We start from the raw sequence: 21526 nt of genomic DNA, 5'->3' as shown, positions 1-21526 counted from the left end.
TGGAAGAGCGTCTTGTCCTCAAGACAAGTATAGTGGCATGCGAAAGTTTGTGAACCCCTTGCAGAATCTGTGAAAATGCTAATAATTTTAACAAAATAAGAGAGATCATACAAAATGCATGTTATTATTTACTTATTTTTTACTGTCCTGAGTAAGATATTTAACATAAAACATGTTTACATTTAGTCCATGAAAAAATAAAAATAAAAGCTGAAATTATAAAAATAACCCTATTCAAAAGTTTGTGAACCCTTGGTTCTTAATACTGTGTATGGTTACCTGGATGATCCACGACTGTTTTTTTGTTTTGTGATGGATGTTCATGAGTCCCTTGTTTGTTCTGAACAGTTAAACTGAGCACTGTTCTTCAGAAAAATCCTCCAGGTCCTACAGATTCTTCAGTTTTCTTCAGCATCTTTTGCATATTTGAACCTTTTCCAGCAGTGACTGTATGATTTTGAGACCCATCTTTTCACACGGAGGACAATTGAGGGACAGGGGGTGAAAACATTTTGAATTTGAGGATCAAGGTAAATTGTACTTAATTTGTCTTCTGGAAAACATGCAAGTATCTTCTGTTGCTTCCGAAGGGCAGTACTAAATGGGGAAAAAAAATATATATTTTAACAAAATAAGAAAAATTTTGGACGTCTTCTTCCTGTTCAAAAGTTTTCAACCCCTGGATCTCAATGCATTGTGTTGCTTTTTGGAGCATCAGTGAATGTTTAATAGTTGTGTTTTGAGTCCCTCAATTGTCCTCAGTGTGAAAAGATGGATCCTAAAATCTGTAGGATCTGGAGGATTTTTTTGAAGAACAGTGCTCAGAATAAACAAGGGTCTCGTGAACAACCATCACAAAAAAAAAAAAACAGTCGGGGATCATCCAGGTAACCACACACAGTATTAAGAACCAAGGGTTCACAAACTTTTGAATGGGGTTATTTTAATACTTTCAGCTATTTTTTTCTTGTGGACTAAATGAAAGCATCTTTTATGTAAAATATCTTACTCAGGACAGTACTAAATAAAAAATAACATGCATTTTGTATGATCTCTCTTATTTTGTTAAAATTATTCTCATTTTCACAGATTCTGCAAGGGGTCCCCAAACTTTCGCATGCCACTGTATATGTGACATCACACTTCTGACGATTGGTGGGAGCAGCTGTTCTTCGCGTTTTCACGGGCTTTGCAACATGCTACTCTGGAATTTAAATATTCACTGTGCAGTCCCTTGCCAAAATGTTAGGCTTTACAAAACACTTCAGTGTGTCTGTTTGAGGCTTCAGATGATTGTTTATATTCGATGTTTGCACTCCAAAACCATAAAAATTCAAAGTATAACATTCAAAATCTCACACAAAAAATATCTTAAAAAGTAAGAATAAATGTGAATAAAAATGTCTTAATCATTAAGTTAACAGAAGGTAAAATATGTAGTCATCTTTACTAAAAAAATTAAGGCAGCGGGCTAAAAAATATGTGCAAGTTTGATTAACTCATCTCATTAAGTTTAAATAACAAATATTTTTCAAGTTGACATGATTTCACTTGTTAAAACAACGCAACTTTAGTTGACTGGACAAGTAAATAATACTTGAGTCAACTAAGAAAATCCTTAATTCTGACTTGGCTTTTTAAAGATAGATTCTACTTTAAGAGGAAGTTACTTCATTAAGAAATGAAGTTACGTTAAAAAATTTTAAGGCAGCGGGTAACAAAGTTTTTAAGTTGACTCAAGAAGTTATTTTTTACAGTGCAACGAGGTGCAAAATGAAGTTTAAAAAGAGGCAAATTCAATGTTAACCATCATAATGCACTCAAAATCTTTACACCAAGAATATTAGGTCATAACCTAATATTTTTCAACTAAACCGTAACATATCTGAACATCAACACCACATAATTAAAAAAAAATAGAAAGAAATTCTAAATGTTACCATGTTATTAGCATGTTATTGCTGCATTTGTCCATTTTATATATATATATGTGTGTGTGTGTGTGTGTGTGTGTGTGTGTGTGTGTGTGTGTGTGTGTGTGTGTGTGTGTAAGAGAGAGAGAGAGAGAGAGAGAAACACTAAACTTAAGTTTACTGTGATTTATGTTTAGCGTTAGAAGAATCAAGATAACATTTATGGAAGAATCTATAGGAAATTTCTTATTTTAAGCAAACACAATTAATGTAATTAATGTTAATTTATTAATATAAATATGATTGTTTGTGCTATTAATATTAGCTATAAAGAATAACAGTTTTTTACCATCTCCAGTCAACCCCACTCACACTGTTTTCTTATGTCAAGAAGGCAGCACCAAATATATAAAATGTGAAATCTTTCTCTAAATTATTTTTATAAAATTTTAACTGAAAGATTATTTATTTATTTACTTATTTATTGTTTTCACATAGACAAAATCAGAAACTATGACAGGTTTTGGCCTTTAAATTTCTTTATAATATCAGTGGGTTTGCAGTTATGAACCAGAAATGAACCCCGACCTAACTAAACCTTAAAATCAAACCAAAATCATACCAGCTCTCCTTTACTTGCATTGAATAAACATATAATGTTCCAATGCCCAGTAAATAAAATATGAATAAGATCTACAGTAAATTATGCAACAAATCTGAGCGCTAAGACACAGATTAATGTTTAATTAGCAGGTGAATAAAAATAACTAGTCATGCAGATGAAATTTTAAATGAATCAACCACCTATTTAGGAATGTTTTTTTATTTATTTTTATTGTTTTTATTAATCTGCATTTTTTAAATTGTCTGTCTGCAGTTTTGCTAAAACTCTTTAATGCTTACATAGGCCTATAACCTTTAAACTTTTGCATCCAGGGCCACGTTAAGTAGCTGCAGCTGGTCAAATAGTCGGGTCAGTCAACCACAGAATTTGGACACAGGACACATGTCAGCTCTACTGATACTCAGGAATGTATAATCAAACCAGAGAGATTTGACAGTCTAACACTTATTAATCGGTCAGTACAGATCACTCTGTATGTGGAATTGGTGCCACTGCAATATAACTGCGTACTCAGATCCTAAAAAGTGCTCCAATACACTATTGAAGTGGTTACATAAGGGAGCTGGACTTCAGTCACCTCGGTTCATTCTCAGAAACCAACCTGCATGAACCAAAATGTTCCAATAATTCAGTATTCCACCCTTTTAACTGTTGAACAATTAGCATGTTTTCCTGCACAAAGTTCAACATCAATGTCAGAGGATTCCAGAAATATTTCTGTTTAACTTCTACAACCCCAATTTCCTAAATTTTACATGCTCGGAAGCAAAGGATATGCAAATGCTTATAGTCAGTTTTCAATCAAACATGTTACCATTTTTTTATGATCAACCATTTGTGAGCATATCATTGTGAGTATGAAGTATGATCTCTTCATGCAGTGGTCCAGTATCCCTGGACAATGTATCATGGAGCCTCTGCTTGAAGCCCGTCTGTTATCTCATCCAGATAGCAGAGTGTCTGAAGTCAGAGTTCATGAGATAGACGGTTGGACCTTGTAAAGTCAAAATTTGTTTAAAAAGGATTGACACTTTAAGTGGGTTAGTTTGATTACAATGGTCCTGGTATAGTAATGAAGAAAAAAGCCATTAAAGTAGATTAAGTAGATTCTTGATAAGAATATTTAATAATAATGTAATTTGAATTAATTTAAAACCATCACAACATATTAAAAAAAATTCAAACCAAATTAAAAAGAATCAAAAAACATTAAACTGTTACAATCAACATGCAGAAAAAACATGAAGCTGTTAGACCTTTTATTGAGAAGTATGTGCCTTTCCAAAACATTACCATTCAATTGAATTTTGCCACAAATGAACTCCACTCGAAGTGTGATAACATCTACAAGCGACTGGAATTCTCCTGAGCTAAATTTCAATTGTCCCAGAAAAGGGTAGGAATAACTATGTAATTATTTATGTTCCTTTTTTTTAAATAAATTTATAAAGTTCACAAAATTGTTATAAATTAGTTAAATCTATGTAAAAACATATTTTATAGTCATTACATTTAAATTTAAATTGTAACTAAACAAAAACCATATTTAACCAAAGAAAAGTAATATTTGAAATAACTTGTTTAAACCTAGATTTGGTTCTGGTGCAGCCCCCTACCCCCACACACCTTTGCCATCTTTGGACATTCCAGAGTTGTGCAACACCAGTCAAACACTGGTGTGATTTTTGTGATTTAATAGCAGATACTGGTACCTGCAATGTTTAATCTGGACGTCATCACACTTCTGACATACCCCAAAAAAGGCTTTTTGGTTACTTTGCTGAACCTCCATCAGTTTGTACTTTACGCTCTTGCATTGAGTAATATTTACAATGTACAAATATGGACCAGTCCATTGATTGCAACACAAACACAATGGTCTTGGAACAGAGACAACACTGTTTACTCTGAGCAAATGTCTTTCCAAATGCAGCCATCCTCCACAAAATGAGTCAATCGTGTTAAGGAGCATGTAAAGAATTTGAATGCAGACTGTGTTTGGGTTGCAGTAACTCGACACACACTTTGATGTTGATACACACAGCACAAGAAATCAGGGCCAATTGCCACACAGATTTGATCTTAACTATAAGTTGCATAAACTATATATAATATATATATATATATATATATATATATATATTCACTAACATTTAAGTATCAACTGTATATTGAATGTATATTTTAACTTAAAAATTAAACTGTGGTTGAACTGTGGCATTTTTCATAAATGTCAGGTTAGAGAAAGTTGTGACTTGTTTTTAATGTAATTTTCGGTAACACTTTAGATCAGAGAACACATATTCACTATTAACTAAATAAACTCCCAATTTGCTTATTAATAATAATAAATAAAGTAGTTGTAGTAGTACTTCTTATTAATTAAGTTCGGTTAAGTTAACTAAAATATAATATTTACAATAAAAATACTATAAAAGCAGCCAATATGCTAGTAATATGCCTCCTAATAAGCAGCTAGCTAACAGAGAACGGTGTTCCCTCATTTAAAGTGTTACCCAATTGTCTAGGTGCATGTACAGTATAATTATACTGTTCTACTATAAATTTGTACAAAAAAAGAAAGCTAATGTTTATTGTTAATAAATGAATTCAACATTAACTTCACAAGGGAATTTCCATGATAGAAAATGGCTACTTCTGCAAAATGTGAACTGGCACATAGCCTGCACAAGCAGATATTGAGAAATCATGAGCAAACGCTGATGATGATGATCTAGTCTTGTGTTTGTCTGACCCAACCCACTAGTGCTTCCAGAGCTCCTATAAAAAGCCTCGTCTCTTCTGTCTCTCCCTGCCAAAAATCTCTGGTGAAGGCCTAATATGAACATCCTGCTCATCACGTTGCTGGCGTGCCTTGGTAATTGTCATGTTTGATATTTTTGACATTTTCTTCTTCAGTTCTTCTTAAAACTTCTTAATTATTTATTCATTGTGCTCAACAGGGTAATTAACTATTACTGTGTCGTTTTCTTTGCAGTTGTGGCACTGCCCTCAGCCAGTGCTCAAAAAGTCAAATGGTGTGTGAAGTCACAGAATGAAATGAAAAAATGCCAACACCTTGAAACCAAATCATCAGAGCTTGAGTGTCATCTCAAATCTTCTGTAACTGAGTGCATGACAAGCATCAAGGTAATTAAACATGCTTATTATGATACCTCACTCACCCTTGGTTTTGTTTAATCAAAACTATAAGATTTTAATTAAATTGTCTATGATTCACAGACTGGTGATGCAGATGCTATAACTGTAGATGGAGAACATGTTTATCTAGCTGGACTCATAAATTATGACCTCCATCCTATCATTGCAGAGAACAATAAAGCTGGTAAATATTTATGGAGATATTTATTTCTCTTAATAATACATTGGAAGAAGCATCATCATTCGGCACATTATTAAATTGTCTCTAAATATCTTTAAATTGATCAGTAAATGGTTTCTGACAGATGTGTTTTTGATTCTGTTCACGTTCTTTCTTCACTTCTTCTAGTATGCTCTTATGCTGTGGCTGTGGTCAAGAGTGACACAGACTTCAGCATCAATGATCTCAAAGGAAAGACTTCATGCCACAGTTGTTATCAAAGCCCTGGAGGCTGGAATATACCCATTGGAAGACTGGTTGCACAAAATAAGCTTCCCTGGGATGGTCCTGATGACATGCCTCTTGAGAAGGGTTAGCAAAAATTACATCAGATGACTAAAATATTAATATTACTGTATTATTTATTTTATTATTTTATGAGGTGCCGTCTGATAAGCGGGATACAAAAACAATAACAATATAGATTTCACAAAACATTAACAGTTTTTTTTGTTGTGTTTTTTTTTGTGTGTGTCTTCCAGCTGTGTCACAATTCTTTTTAAGCAGTTGCATTCCTGGAATATCGAAAGCCCTCTACACACATTTGTGTCAAGCTTGCCAGGGTGACTGCAGCTGCTCACAAAATGAAAAGTACTCTGGTGATGAAGGAGCCCTCCAGTACGATTCACACTAACACACTCTCAGATTCCACTTCTCTACATATGAACAAAAATATAACTCATGCATTCTCTCCAGGTGCTTGAAAAGTGGTCATGGACAAGTTGCCTTTATGTGTCACGATGCAGTCCCATGTGAGTAATATCTTTTACCAAAATCTAAAATATTATTGACTGTCTTAGAACTGTTAAAGATATTAGAGTTGTGGCTGGAGGTTATGATTCCATGGCTGCAGATTTACAAGCTTCTTGTCCAATCTGATATCTTAAGCGAGTGAGAGGCAGAACTATCAGCTGTTGTGCATGGATGGCAGCAGGAAAAGCGTTGAGGAGTACAAGGACTGCTACCTCGCCAAAGAGCCTCACCATGCTGTCATCACCCGCAAGGATGCTGATTCACAGCATATTTATAAAGTCCTTAAACAGATTCTGGTATGCCAGTCCAGTGAATGTTGCATCAGTAACTTTTAATTTCACTATAACACAATAAAAACCAAGAAATAACCTTAAATTTTTTTATGAAAGGGAGTAATATTGATCTAAATCTAGGGTCAAAAATAACACAAAACAAAATGAAGTTCAAGACTAGAAGCGTAGTCAATAAGTGTACACAGGGTCAAAAATCCCAAAATTTGTCCCTATACTAAAGTGTTACCAAATCTAGATATTTAACCATATAATACAATACATTCAGAAGACATTGAAAGCCATATTTGAATATACAGCTGTTGTGCTCAACAGGCTTCAGATCTTTTCTCTTCTGCTGCTTTTGGGGGTAAAGACCTGATGTTCTCAGATGCTACAACTGAACTGATTGAGCTCCCCAAAAGCATGGACTCCTTCCTCTACCAGAGAGAAGATTATTATGAGGCCATGCGTGCCCTTAAAGGTGATACACAATTATGCTAAGAATGCATTTGAATGTACACAGGGTCCCTAAAAAGTATTAGGACCATTAAATCACGAATAAACATGCATGAAACAACATTTATTTTAATTATTTAGCATTCATTCGTTGTTAAAAATATATGCATATTTTTTTAGCCTTTTTTTGTATGAACTTTATGTACTGAAAAAAATGCTCTAGAAAAATGTTAAAAAATGCCACATAATAAGTTATATTCAGATTCCAAATATCAATTTAGATTTACTTGACAATATACATTTCATCACCCAAGCATTTACATTTACTTGATTGAAAACATGATTGCATGTTGTATTTATAATTTCTTATCAGCTGGGAACCCACCAGCTCCACGTCAAGACGGTAAAATTGAATGGTGTACCATTAGCCATGCAGAGCAACAGAAGTGTGACAATTTACAGATTCCTAGTATGGAGTGCCGAAGGGCATCATCTGTGGAAGAGTGCATCAAGAAAATCATGGTATTGTTGGGTCACATGGATACGCTGATGTTAATCATTTTTATGCGCTGTCCACCTGTAGGTTAATATAAATGATTTTCTCATTTAAAACGCAAGGAAGCAGATGCCCTTGCAGTTGATGGTGGCGAGGTGTATATTGCTGGAAAGTGCGGCCTAGTTCCAGTCATGGTTGAGCAGAGTAATCAACGTAAGAATGAACACTATCTCATATTTCATAAATCAGTTCGTAAGCCGCCTGTTTGTCACAATTTTATCATTAATCAAACTTAAAATTCTATTTACTCTTTTCTTCCAGAAAGCTGTAATGATGGTGGAGGTAAGTACTACGTGCTTTCACTTTTGTGAAGCAATGATCTGTAATTGTTTTCTATGAAAATTGGTCCACTAATCCTGTCTTCAGGGCAGGTTCTAGACATTTGCAAATTCAAAGCGTCGCGTCAACTGTGCTCACGTTCTTTTAAACTCGTAATAAAGCAATTAAAATTTATATTTACAGGTGGTGGTCATATAATTACAAGGTTATGATACATTGCAATCACTCCAAAATAGATGTCGACAACTCACACCTGCATTAGCTGTACTTCTTTGTATGCCAATCTAGCCTTTTGCTTCGCAGCACCTGAAAGAAGAGTTCATTACGGCATTAATTGGATTAACTGCAGTTGAGTGACAATTCAACTATATCCAGTGTACAAAGAGGCTAGTATTTTGTTGGCTGTCTTGACTGGTGGACAGTTATGGAGGCCCCGCCTCAAAGCCTGAGGCCTTATAGGTAGTGCCGGCCCTCTTAAAGGGATAGTTCATCCTAAAATAAAACTTAATTCTGTCACCATTTACTCACCTTTTTTCAAACCTGTGTGAGTTTAAATAAATAACAGAGTCCACACCACAACCATGACAATAACGACACAGAGGAAAGATATAATTGGAATCACTTTCAAAACATTTTTTTTTAGTTGATGAACTATAAAAATAGCATTTAAAGTGTTAGACAACAAAACTGCAGCGCATGCTTACAATAAACAGAACATTATCGTTCATTGGTGTGGGCGCTAATACTGTTATTGTTATTCTTATCTTCATAGTTATAGTTTTTTGTGTGAACGGATGTTTAAAGTTAATTTCTGTGATGTGAACAGAGGCCTCAAGTTACTTTGTCGTGGCCGTGGTGCGTAAGGGCTCGGGTGTAACCTGGAATACCCTGAAAGGGAGGAAGTCCTGCCACACGGGCCTGAACCGCAATGCTGGTTGGAAAGTCCCAGATTCAGCCATATGCGGCAAAACTCCTGACTGTACCCTATGTGAGTATTACTAAAAATGCACTCACAGTTGGTTAATGAATTTTTTCTATGGACGATCACAAACATTGTTGTAATCGCATAAAATAGCACATTTTCTCTTCATTTCTCAGACAATTTCTTCAGTAAAGGCTGCGCTCCTGGTGCTGATCCTCAGTCAAACATGTGTGAACTGTGTAAAGGCAGTGGGAAGGTGGTGGGAGATGAAAGCAAGTGCAAAGCCTCTTCTGGAGAAATATATTATGGCTATGATGGGGCTTTCAGGTACTGGACCATATCCCACACAGTGTAATTGACAGGAAAATGTGCTTTTTTGTATGCTGACTCCACTCCATAATCTAAAGCAGAATATGATCTCCCTTCTCTTGTAGGTGAAAAACAGAAAAAACTGCTTAAATCAATCACACCAATCACACTAATTACACTGATTACAATTATGGTTTGGCTTGATTTATATAGCTAAATATAACTAAGTAAACAATAACGCTGCACATTTTTAAATATATATTTATATATACATAAAAATATATATTTTTTTTTTTTTTCTGATATGGCTCGTTTTCTATATCTATATCTGATTAGGTAAAGGACCAGACTGGGCTAAGGATCTGAAGTCAGAAGATTTTGAACTGATCTGTCCAGAATCACCAGACACAACAGTAAAACACACTGAATTTGGTAAATGTAACCTTGCCAAAGTGCCAGCTCATGCTGTGATCACCCGGGAAGATGCACGCAAAGATGTGGTAAACATTCTGAAGCAGGCTCAAGTGAGTTCATTGCAGTTCTGTGTAGATTTTCCTGTCATCTTCAGTTTTGTCTTTCACACAATCTGCATTTGATCTGTTGCAGTGTTGATAGCGCAGGCTGGTAATATCTCAGTAACTCTCTGGTCCAGTTCACTCTTTTGTTGCTTTGTGTTACCAGACCAGATTCTTAACTTGTCCTTGTCCTTTGCTTGTCTGCAAAGTAGTTTGTCTTTGTTTTGAATCCTCTTCCCTATGTTTCAGCTTAATTCAGACAAGCTGTTCAAGTCAGAGGGTGAAAGAAACCTCCTTTTCTCTGATACCACTAAATGCCTTCAAGAGACTACTCAAACTTTAAAGGAATTCCTGACAAAAAACTACATTGACATGATTGAAAGGACCTACGAGACTGGCCAGGGTGAACCAGGTATACAGTGTATCTATGATTTCCTACAATATCTGATGAATTCTAGGTCAAAACAAATGGATTTTTGTTAAATGTTAAGTTTTATAGCCATGTCTTGTTGCTTTCGACTTACAAAATAGTGTTCGCTTACAATGTAGTGATTTATTCTAATCTTCTTCTTCACAGATCTGGTCAAGGCATGCAAAATGTGAAAATTTGTTGGTGTTAGTCGAGTTCCTAAAAGAAATACACACCAAATTCAGGCCATATGAGCTTTGTCTGGCATGTTTCCCCCAAATAAGAATCTACGTTTCTGAATCACTCTATTTCTCCTGATAAGTTACCAGCATGAGGAAAACATGGTGTTCATGTTATGCAACATATCTTAATATCAAATCCAAATCTTATGATGATCAAACTGTTCACACTCAGGAACAGTGACAATGTGATCAAGTTTCTGTTTTATTACCACAGGGGTTGAAATAAAAAAACAGTTTTCTTCTCAAAACCATGTCTGTGAGTCTTTCAGAAATGTAGTCTGAGGATTGAATGGCAACAGTATAACCACTAAAGAGATAAAAACTTGGTTGAATGTACAGTATGCACCCTCTACTGGGGGAGCTGTGCAATTCATATCATATTCATGGAGGAATTAAATTGCATTTCTCTTGCAACTTTCAGGCAATAACTACACACAAACACACACACGCACACACACATTATATACAGAAGACTGCATTGCGTAATATAGCACGTAATAACATTATAAATGGCACACACAGAACAGTACCCTAGTGAAAAAAAGTATAATTTATTGTATTTGTAATATATTTCCTGTTTCAATAATACATTGCAAATATACTAACAAAAAATGTACTCTCTTTAAATATATAAAAAGTATATTAGCATCATACTTTTTGCCTATTTTCCAAATACAACTTTTAACACACTTTAAAACAATTGTAATTTAGTATATTTTCTAAAAATATATTTGAATTGAAAGTTCTGGAAGTATATTTATTTGCACTTTACTTAAATATATTTTATGAATATTTTTTTTTAACTGTGTGCTTAAAATGATCATTGTAACAATGCATTGAAAGTATACTTCCAAGGTACATTATTAAATTACCTGAAGTTGTAGTATTTTAGTATTTTAAGTCACATTTTTGAGTAAATTTTAAGTTTATTTCTGCATGCTTGGAATTCACTTCATTACTTGGACATACATTGTTTTCAGAAAGTAATAAAACAAATAAATAAAGCAAATGCATTATAAAGTGTACAGTCGAGTAAATACTGTCTATATTACATGGTCAGATGTGATTACATGTGATTGAGGATGGACAGCAAATACATTATGAGACCCTATATAAATGTTGAGGATATATATTAGCTAAACTTCTCTAAAAAAAAAAAAAAAAATTCCTCCATGCAAGCTCTTTAACTAAAACACAGAATCTGTTTATGGTAGATGCAGAAGATGCCCCATCCTCATTCTTGAAAGCTACCAGGTTCATAATTTCACAGAATGTTTCATCACTTAACCGTACAACAGAATGTTTTCTCTTTTTAAGAGTCGCGTTATTACAGGAATGATAAAGAACACTGCTCACTGAGATAAAAAAAAAAATATTTTTAATGCTGTTCACTTTAAGCAATTCCTTTTGATTTGACACCATTTTATCAGGTTTCCTGTTCAAACACGACTGCATTATGTTGAACCAGACAACTTTTTTCCTTTTACTTACTTTTTTTTCTTTCTTTAAATGATGTTTTTGGAGAAAGTATGCTTGTATAGAGTATAGGACTATAGGTTATTATAACTAATTAAAAGCTAATCAAATAAATACATAAACAATAGTAAATACATTTACTAATACTTACCATATTTCACTGAAAAAAAATAATTCATTGAATTTACTATTTATTTTAAGTAAAATCAATTCAATCAATATAAATAATCAAAAAAACAAATAAGTTTAGTTGATTAACTTTCAACATTTTGTTTTATTTAAATTAAGCTAAAATAAATTGTTTGCACTTATATATATATATATATATATAATATATATATATATATATATATATATATATATATATATATATATATTTTTTTTTTTTTTTTTTTTTTTTTTCAGTGTACGTAAGTCTTCTATATAAAGCCTAAATCAATCATTAATTAATTTTTTTTAAATATAATAAAATATAATAACTTCAAAATATATAAAAATCTATAATTTCATTTCCTAAAAAAAAAAAAAAAAAAAACCGCGCCCGTTTTCTAGTCAGTCCCGTGACGTCAGCCCGTCCAATCACAGCTGAGCTGAGCTTCACTCAAAGAGTCACGAAAAACAACAGGTAAGCATTTCAAGCTTCTTTATTCCTATTCAAACTAGAGCTTTTGAACATTTATGATTTATTGTCGTATCTTATTATTTGAAGATTAACCAGCTCAGCAACGCTAATGTATTAGCTAGCAAAGATGACATGACATCAAAGTTATCAACAGCAATTGTTAAATATGCAGTGTTTTACACCACAGTTAGTCAGTGAAAATATAAAAAATATTTTTTGTGCTTTTCTCAGTTGGATACAGACAAACAATTCTGGTGATTTTTTTAAACCAGTAAACCAGAAAGATGGCTGACAGAAAACCGACACTCACGCCGTGGAGAAACTAAAGCAACAGGTAAGATAAACCCACCCATTCACTGTATTACAATTACTTTTAACTTTTTTTTTAATCATTATTTATTATCCGCTTAGTCAGTTTCATCTAGAATATCCATGTGATGCTAATTAAGTTTACTAATGCAGGTGAAGCCCCGGTAAACAAAGCAGCTCGAGGAGCATTTATGGCTGTTTTGCAAACGTTATTTACCATTTCAGACCGATATTTGTGCCCTGCGTTTTTTATTTCGATGTTTTTAAAATAATTTTTTCAAGGCAAAGGCATAGTGGAGTGCTGGGATGTCAAAGGCAACAAGATGGCTGCAATACTACAAGCCTAAATTGAAGTAAGTTAAATAATAGTTTACCCAAAAATGAAAATTTGATGTTTATCTGCTATTTTTGAGAAACCTCATAACTTGATTTTTAACATTTTTAGATACATCTCCTAATAGATTAACTAAAGTAATCGCTTTCCCTTCTTTATATAGGACTGATGTTAAACAACTACGCTCTTCCATATAATTATTACACTCTATTAGGACATGTTCAACTGTTTCTGGCTGACCGCAATAATCACAACCTCCTGTCTGATGTTTCCCTATACGGAATAAAGATCTACTGAGACCTGAATGGCCAATCCTTAAACGTGTCAGTATTGCCTCTTCTCTCCTACTTCCATCCCTAGATCTACCCCCTCCCACATTTCTTTGCACACAGTAAAGATGTCTGCCAGTGTCATTACTATCCCACTGCTCTTGCCACATCCCAATCACTTTTTCCTGAATAATAGATTTCCCGTCAGCTTTGCATAGAGGGACATTGATGTTAACCTCATCCAATTTCAAGGCCTGTTTAGCTAGAATATCCACCTCTTCATTTCCATCAATACCTACATGGGCAGGGACCCAAACAAACTGAACACGACATGAGACATCTTCTTCTTGCTTGCTTTATGTAGGATTGCAGACTTATAAGTGCATTACCGCCACGTATCTCTCAAGTGGACCATTGACACTCCTAAATGAGATTGTAAATAGAGTGTTAATGGGCCATTTGAGAGATAGAAGTAGAATCCACATTGATTTAATTGATGGGTTTAGTGTTATGCGAGATGTAAACCATCACTTTCTGAAAGTTTTTATATATATATATATATATATATATATATATATATATATATATATATATATATATATATATATATATATTCTATATATTTTATATATATGAATTGCTAGTCAACTCATGCATAAAAGCCTAGACAAATACTGGTTTTTTCACACACAATATTTTTGAATTAAATTTAAATCTAAACACATTGATCAACTCATGCATACACAGCCCAGACAAATACTGGTTATTTCACACCACATGTGAAAGTGATCAGTGATGTTTGATGTAATGTAGTGTGCAACCATTTTTGATTCAGACTGTATTGGCAGAATGAATAACATATTCGATTTCAGTTTGCCTTTAATTCAGAGTCATTATGCTTCAGAAGAATAGGAGTTGGGTCTTGAAAGTTCTAGTTATAGTAAACTTTCTTAATATGATTACAAAAAAGGTCTTTTGTGTTATATTTCCACTTGCACTTATCTTAAAGTTGCTTTGGATTTATATAAAGGTGTGTTGATTTATTATATATTTATTAAATTATATTTATTTGGATGTTTTATTAATAACAATTCCATTCAATTCAAGCTAAAGTACTTTCAACTGATACACCCCTGAAAGTTTTTCCAAATTAAATCCAGCTGACCAACAGCTCTGGAAGACATCTTGTGAAAATTACTACAAGTTTTTGAAAAGTACTACAGGGTTTTAAATGGGCACACACCCTACTGAATAAACACTACTCTCATCCTTCACACCTTTATTTTCATTTATGAAATATTAAATGTCTTTCCACACAAGGGTTAATTTTAATTTGTTGTGACACATAATAAGACTTTTTTAATGCATTTAGGAAAAGGAGCCTGAGCAGGTGCAGAAGGCAGCAGTCCCCATCATTGCTGCTGAGGAGGAAGAGGAAATGTCACGAGGGAAACCACTGGATGTTTTGATTGTCTTTGAAGATGAAGAGGTGATGTCAACCAAGTCTAGGGTCAGTGCACTGCTGCTGGTTTTGCACTTTATGCCCTCTGTTACGGTTTTGTTTTGGATTTCTTTTCTGTTGTAGTTTTCTTCTCTTTTATAGGTTACCAGATAAGGATCTACACCTGTTACCAATTTGGGACTCTGTTTAAGGTGTCTGGCCTTTGTTGGAGGTGAAGCTTTCGTCCTTATCCTGCAGTTGTGCTCCGAAGCTGGACCTTCACTTTGTTAATTGTTTGTTTCTTTATTGCTGTTCATCCCCTGGACTTAAATATATATTCTATTGTTAATATACTATTGGACTTAGAACCCTTTTTGTTGTTGCGTCCTTGAGTCGGATGTAACAACTGGGGGCTCGTCCAGGATGTAACACCCTCATTTAGAGTACACTAACTTCTCAAAGCAGCTTTACAGAAAATGCATGTCTACATTACAATTTAGCCTGATCTGTACTATAATTACTAGAGTTTTCAACTTGAATAGTGTTGTATCATATGATTTATAGTGATGCTACATGGGTGTACTCACTTCTGTTGTATACTGTATGTTTGACTAATACACTGGAAGATGGCAGATATTAACTTTTTTTTCTGGCGGGGATGGAGATGAGATATATGCCACGTTCCAGGGAACCCGTAACCCGTAACCCGTGTTTTTCCAACCTTCTACCCGTGAAAGTGCCCTGGAACGGCAGTCAAACCCATGACTTCCCACCCGTGATCTCGTACTATATCGATGTACTCCCAGTTCCGAGCTCTGACGTCACATAGCCCGCAAAACATTGGCAGCCTCTACGGATAATATTGCCTACGGATGCTGTGTTTATGCAAGTGGTACACAGTGAGAAATAGACTTTAGGACAATAAAGCGTTGCAATAAAATTAATAATCTAGCTACAATTCCTTGCGCTCAGGAAGTTTGGCGTGACTTGCCTGAAACGCTACAAAGTCGTGAGTCGTGGTTTGAAGTCATGACTTACAGGCTCAAAAACCTGCCTGGAATGCAGCAATAATCTCTGTCATTTTCTCCCCTGCACGTGCGTGTAAGCAGCCGAGCGGAAATAAGTTGCATATGAGATTGAGATTTTTTTTTCCATTCATTTTTTTTTTAACCGTAGATATACAAATGTTTGCAGTATGATAACCGTGCATGTTCAAACCATCATACCAGTATTGTGGTTCAGTGGTAGAACATTGCATTAGCAGCACAAAAGGTTGTGGGTTCAATTCCCAGGCAAAACACATACTAGTAAAAAAAATTAAAGCCTCAATGCACTTTAAAATCTGCTAAATACATAAAATTATTAAATTATATATCGTTACAACCATAGTTTCCACACACAAGTACATCTGATGTGTGAGTGGCCTATATTCTTTATAGAATTGCAATATTTTTTGGACGTATAATTTAAAATTGTTTTGTACTGTTTTTTTCTTTTGTTTTATTGTATTTATTTTACATGTTCTAAATAAAGTCTAAAAAAATCTAAAGCAAATTCAGCAAAAAAGTGAAGTTTAGGTGCTGCTGTTACAATTGTTTTTTTTTATGTTTGTTTCTTTCAGTGTTCTTTTTATTTAAGAACATGGTTGGTGCATTTTATATTCTGGAATGCTAAAACCATTTGAGGTTTAAATAAACACTGTTTGATTTGTTAATTTATTTCTGTCTGTCATTGAAGTTATGTATTTATTGTAATGACCTTAAAAAGTGGATTCAGCAGTGGGGAGAAATTAGCATATTTTTACTCAAAAATAATGCATTTATAGGATATTGCTTGTGTAAAGTACACTTTAATATCACTAATCAAGCATGTAAATAGGTATATACTTAAAGTTGTTTCAATTTAGCACAAAAAAGTACACTAAATACACAGAGTTATACTTTAGTATAATTTAATTACAACTAAAATACACTTAGTACAAAAATAAAACTTCAAGTAATCATTAACACACTTGAAGTATACTGACAATTAGTCTGGCTGCAAGTATACTTGGTATACTTTTTTTTTCACTAGGGTCTGTTATAACACAATAAATATATGCACAATGAATCTTTCAGTGTCTACACTTAGTGTGTTAAAATGAGAGGATTCGTGAGCACACAATTTCCGCACTGCGGTGAGTAGATTCTAACTTAATCACCTCTGATTGGCCATTGCGTTCCAGAAATCAACAGCTGAGTCTGTGATTAGCTACATTCCACAACCCTTTAAACAAGTATTATAGAAACTATGCCAAGCTTGCGCATGTCAATCATTTTAATGTTAATATTAGTTGTTCTTTTTACTTTTGTGCAACAGATAAATAATTTTTATGTTTAAGACACTTTATGGTTAGATAATTTCTATTTTGCTGAAGTCCCGTGAATCATTTTATTCTCCCGCATCCCGCCCGCACCCATCAAGAGTTGTCCCACGCCGCACCCTGTTGCGTTCTTTTCCGCGGGTTCTGCGGTACTCCCGTGGGAGTGCAGGTCTCTTGACGGTATAAACAGAGCATTGTGGACAAACAGCAACAATCCTTGCAAATTATGAATATGGATTCCTGAGTTGCATGAGAAGATGTCTGAGGGCAGACAGACAGACAGACAGACAGACAGACAGACAGATAGATAGATAGATAGATAGATAGATAGATAGATAGATAAAAAGATATACTTCAACAAAAAGAACAGAAAAATCAATAAAATGAACTGAAAAAGTGATAAAAAAATAATGCAATGTTTGTGCGCTATCTCTAGATCATGTCCCAAAACCCTTCAAGCTGGCAGTTATTAATCCTCTTATTAGGAATCCACAACTAGATCCCAGTGCACTGACAAATTACAGACCCATTTCAAATCTTCCGTTTATGTCTAAAATTTAAGAAAACTTATATCTATGAAGAATTTCAGTCAGGTTTCAGGCCCCATCATAGAACAGAAACTGCACTTAAAATTACAAATGACTTGCTTCTCGTGTCACACCATGGCTGCATCTCATTACTAGATTTACTTGAACTTAATGCTTCATTCGACACTATAGATCATGACTAGATCGATTACAAAACTATACGGGTATTCAAGGGCAGACTTTAAGATGGCTAGATCCTACCTGTCCGACCGTTACCACTTTGTTTATTTAAACGGGGAATCATCTCAATTAACACCAGTATAGTATGGAGTGCCACAAGGATCTGTCTTAGGCCCTCTGCTATTTTCAGTATACATGGTGCCCCCTGGTAATATTATTCGAAAATATAACTTTCTCTTGTTAATTTCGGATAAGACAGAGATATTACTTATTGGACCTTCAATAAACAAGCTACAGGTAGTCCAAAATGCTGCTGCTAGAGTATTTACCAGGTCACTACACTGGCTACCTGTTAAGTTCCGTATCAGTTACAAAATATTGCTACTTATAAGGCCCGAAATGGTTTAGCTCCTGTGTACCTAACCAGTCTGCCATCACGCTACAATCCATCATGCTCCCTTAGGTTGCAAAAATCTGGACTTTTGGTAGTACCTAGGATAGCACAGTCCACTAAAGGAGGTAGAGCTTTTACACATTTGGCTCCCAAACTCTGGAATAGCCTTCCTGATAATGTTTGGGGTTAAGACACACTCGCTCTGTTTAAATCTAGATTAAAAACACATCTCTTTCGCCAAGCATTCAAATAATGCATCTCATAACCTGGTAATCCAGCCATATCTGATCAAATGCACATTATTATTCTTTGCTTGGTTTGAACACATTTCAATTTTTTTGCTTGGTTTAAACAGCAGCTATGCTTTTTCTCTATTTGCGTCTCTGTTTCTGCCATGGGATAGGAATCCTGAGGTAACTATAGGAATTACACAAGCTTCAGTCTGGATCCACCTCTTACGAAGATATGAGTTGACCGAACACCTGAGAAGAGATCATGACACCAACCCCTCCGAGAACCTCAGATGATGTCAACCCCGAACCAATATACAAAACTATGTGAAATATTCAGCTATATATTTGGCTCTCAAATTCAGGCGAAAATAGGCTAACAGTTCACATTTCAGTGGACATTTCAATTAATTTGAACTCTCATGCAGTCATTGCTTGGTTTAACACTTTTCCTTCCAGACACTTGATTGGACTGACATCTGTGGTTCTTTATCAAAAATCACTGGCTATTCCATACCAGTGAACCCCTTGGTGTTATTACTCAATGACGACTCCATGTTGATGCTCTCTAATTGAACATAAAAATGTCTGATTTGCCGGCTTACATCTGCTAAATAAATGAACATCTGCTTGCACAAACCTGTCTCCCATTTCACATGCTGAATATTTAGAAGTGGCTGATGCAGCTCTGAGACATTATAATGCTGTATAGTCAATCACGGCACAGGGGATTTTTTAACCAGCTGCCTAATATGTGCCCTACTGAATAGAGATCACAGATTTAAGTGGGGTGGGAGAGGGATAAAAATAATTTTGTTTGCTTAACATTTTATGCTGTATTTCCTGCAATTTCATGTCATTTTACTTAAATTATTAATAGCATATTGAATATCGTTTTTTGTATATGTAGTATTTCGTGAAACAAATAAATAAATAAATAGCTAGATAGATAGATAATTCAGTTCCGTATTGATGTATGCTCATTGTTCACAGTTTGGTTCACTGAATTCCGTGCTTTAATTTTAATTAAATACGTACGTATTAAATATATTTTTTTCTGTATGCAAAGCTTTATAAATTAACGTTCATAATCTGAAGTCTGTGTAAGTGGAGGAGACTTTTATTATTGATCCTTATTTCTATCCTTGGCAAATGACCCCGCTGCGCTCAGGTTGATTAACCCGGAAGTACCCACGCGGCGCACTGAGCACTGCGTCCGGTTCTGCGGGCTCAAGGGGAGCAACGCTGAAGCACCATGGCTCTGTTCTAATCGCGTTTATTAAGAGAAGTGTGATCAACTTACCGGCAATCCGTCACCATCCGCGCCTTAAACATGGACCTCCAGTCAAGAGGCTTGTCCTGGGGGCATCAACTTTGTCAGTAGTAACATCTGAAAACTGTATTTATAATTTTTTCCCCCCATACTGTCACTTTTTTTTTTGCCTTTGCACGCTACATGGGATTTAAACCTAAGTGTCGGCAGCTTGCAACCACTTCTCACTTGATTAACCCAAATATTCCTGTGGAAACCAAGACCTCCTATTAAAGAAAAAAAAAATAAAAACCGCAAACAAACCGATAATCGTTTTCAAGAAACACGTTGACGAAGTCTTGCCCTCAAGTTTTCCCCGTTTGTCTGCGGCGCCGGGTGAGTAATCATACTGTCTATGCTAACATTCATAGCCGCGTTTAAACCGATAATCGTAGGGGCCAAGCGGGCCTAGACTGATTCTCACGACGGGTTTAATGTTGGTGGGTGGTCACGTATCAAACATTTTCTTAATGAAACGGTTTTCTTTTAACTTGTCACTGATTATTTTCCTAATTTCCCTCCCTGTTAACCTGGTTATGTGTTTGTGAGGCGTTATTTCCCAGCGCTTCGCTTTTTTTCAGTTTCACACACTCACAATGCTCATATTTCTGGGAGTCAGTCCTCTGAAATTTGGGGAACATACAAACTCTGCACAGTTTTGTCCCGTCCCGTTGAGGTTGACATGGCTTATCGACGGTGGATCGCTTGTTCTCTGGTATTTTAGGAGCATGTGTGACCGTTAAATGTCTCATGTGACGTATAGAAGGAATGTCGGCACGCAGACGCTAGAATAAGTTTGTGCGGCACATGACGGAGATTTTCTTTCCCTCGACAAACTCAACTTTACCGATGTGTTACATATGATACTGTAAACGAACCGAGCGTCGATCTCGCCGACCGTTGGCTTTCATCATGTCATTGATTTAGAGGGGGGTAGCTAATAAGCTAGTGCGGTGAAATCGACACTTCCCTTCACATTAACTGAGGGCCCGGTTTGATTTTATGGTTTTCTCCGATGGTTTTTGAGGTGGGTTTTCGTCAGATGGCGTGTTGAGGTCGTTCAGTCTGGGTTTGGAAATAAAACGCTGTCGTTATGGTATAGATAGTGGAGTGGATGTGAACGTGTCAGTGCCATATGGAGGCTAGCGCTGTTAGCCACACTGGCAGTACATCATGGCTGCGGTGTGACACGTCTGTAGAAGCAGCACACTGCTTTCCTCGCACTCCTGGGAGCGTGCAGAAAACTCAACATTTGGGAAATGTTACCCTAGTGGTTTCTTTTATCAGCTCTACTTGTCTGTTCTTCAATGAGTATGTGAACTTCTTATTTATGCAGTTTCAGTATCTGGAGGATTTCATAATTGAATCAGCATGTTCGGTTAATTTATTTCCTCGTGGCTGTCATATGAACCACCATAGTGGGTTTAGTTGCTTAAA

The 21526-nt window shown here is 35.2% G+C and overlaps 2 protein-coding genes and 1 long non-coding RNA gene across 7 annotated transcripts in view; all 3 read left to right on the top strand.

The window, feature by feature from the left end:
• Positions 1–5259: 5259 nt before the first annotated feature.
• Positions 5260–10881, top strand: tfa (transferrin-a). The gene is made up of 16 exons (XM_042714315.1): positions 5260–5416; positions 5537–5688; positions 5782–5884; positions 6050–6232; positions 6403–6538; positions 6617–6672; positions 6809–6969; positions 7279–7426; positions 7775–7923; positions 8014–8110; positions 8219–8239; positions 9063–9224; positions 9335–9509; positions 9799–9991; positions 10232–10394; positions 10560–10881. The coding sequence occupies exons 1-16, from the start codon at positions 5380–5382 to the stop codon at positions 10583–10585; spliced, it is 1962 nt and encodes a 653-aa protein (XP_042570249.1). The 5' UTR covers positions 5260–5379; the 3' UTR covers positions 10586–10881.
• A 1758-nt stretch (positions 10882–12639) lies between these two features.
• LOC109089327 lies at positions 12640–15912 on the top strand. Of its 2 annotated transcripts, none has more exons than XR_006161804.1 (4): positions 12640–12734; positions 13012–13065; positions 13323–13393; positions 15016–15912. It is a non-coding gene; the product is annotated as an uncharacterized LOC109089327 (long non-coding RNA). The 2 variants fall into 2 exon arrangements; XR_006161805.1 differs by having other exon boundaries at positions 12660–12734; positions 13016–13065.
• A 4450-nt stretch (positions 15913–20362) lies between these two features.
• LOC109096968 (eukaryotic translation initiation factor 4 gamma 1-like) overlaps positions 20363–21526 on the top strand; it is a 36823-nt gene continuing 35659 nt past the window's right edge. For all 4 annotated transcript variants that reach the window (XM_042771475.1, XM_042771481.1, XM_042771467.1 and 1 more), the window contains exon 1: positions 20363–20425. The gene's annotated coding sequence lies outside the window, so the exon portion shown is untranslated. The remainder of the gene's footprint in view (positions 20426–21526) is intronic.

The sequence above is a fragment of the Cyprinus carpio genome, chromosome A2, assembly GCF_018340385.1.
Source record: "Cyprinus carpio isolate SPL01 chromosome A2, ASM1834038v1, whole genome shotgun sequence".
Lineage (NCBI taxonomy): Eukaryota > Metazoa > Chordata > Actinopteri > Cypriniformes > Cyprinidae > Cyprinus > Cyprinus carpio.
Note: the sequence above shows the minus strand (reverse complement) of the source record. Positions and strands in the feature narration are given on the sequence as shown.

Bases quoted from the DNA above. Each gene is read 5' to 3' on its own strand.
- tfa (XM_042714315.1), top strand. From the start codon at position 5,380: ATGAACATCCTGCTCATCACGTTGCTGGCGTGCCTTG. The intron at 5,417-5,536 runs GTAATTGTCATG...TTTTCTTTGCAG, and splicing joins CACGTTGCTGGCGTGCCTTG to TTGTGGCACTGCCCTCAGCC. The intron at 10,395-10,559 runs GTATACAGTGTA...TCTTCTTCACAG, and splicing joins GACTGGCCAGGGTGAACCAG to ATCTGGTCAAGGCATGCAAA.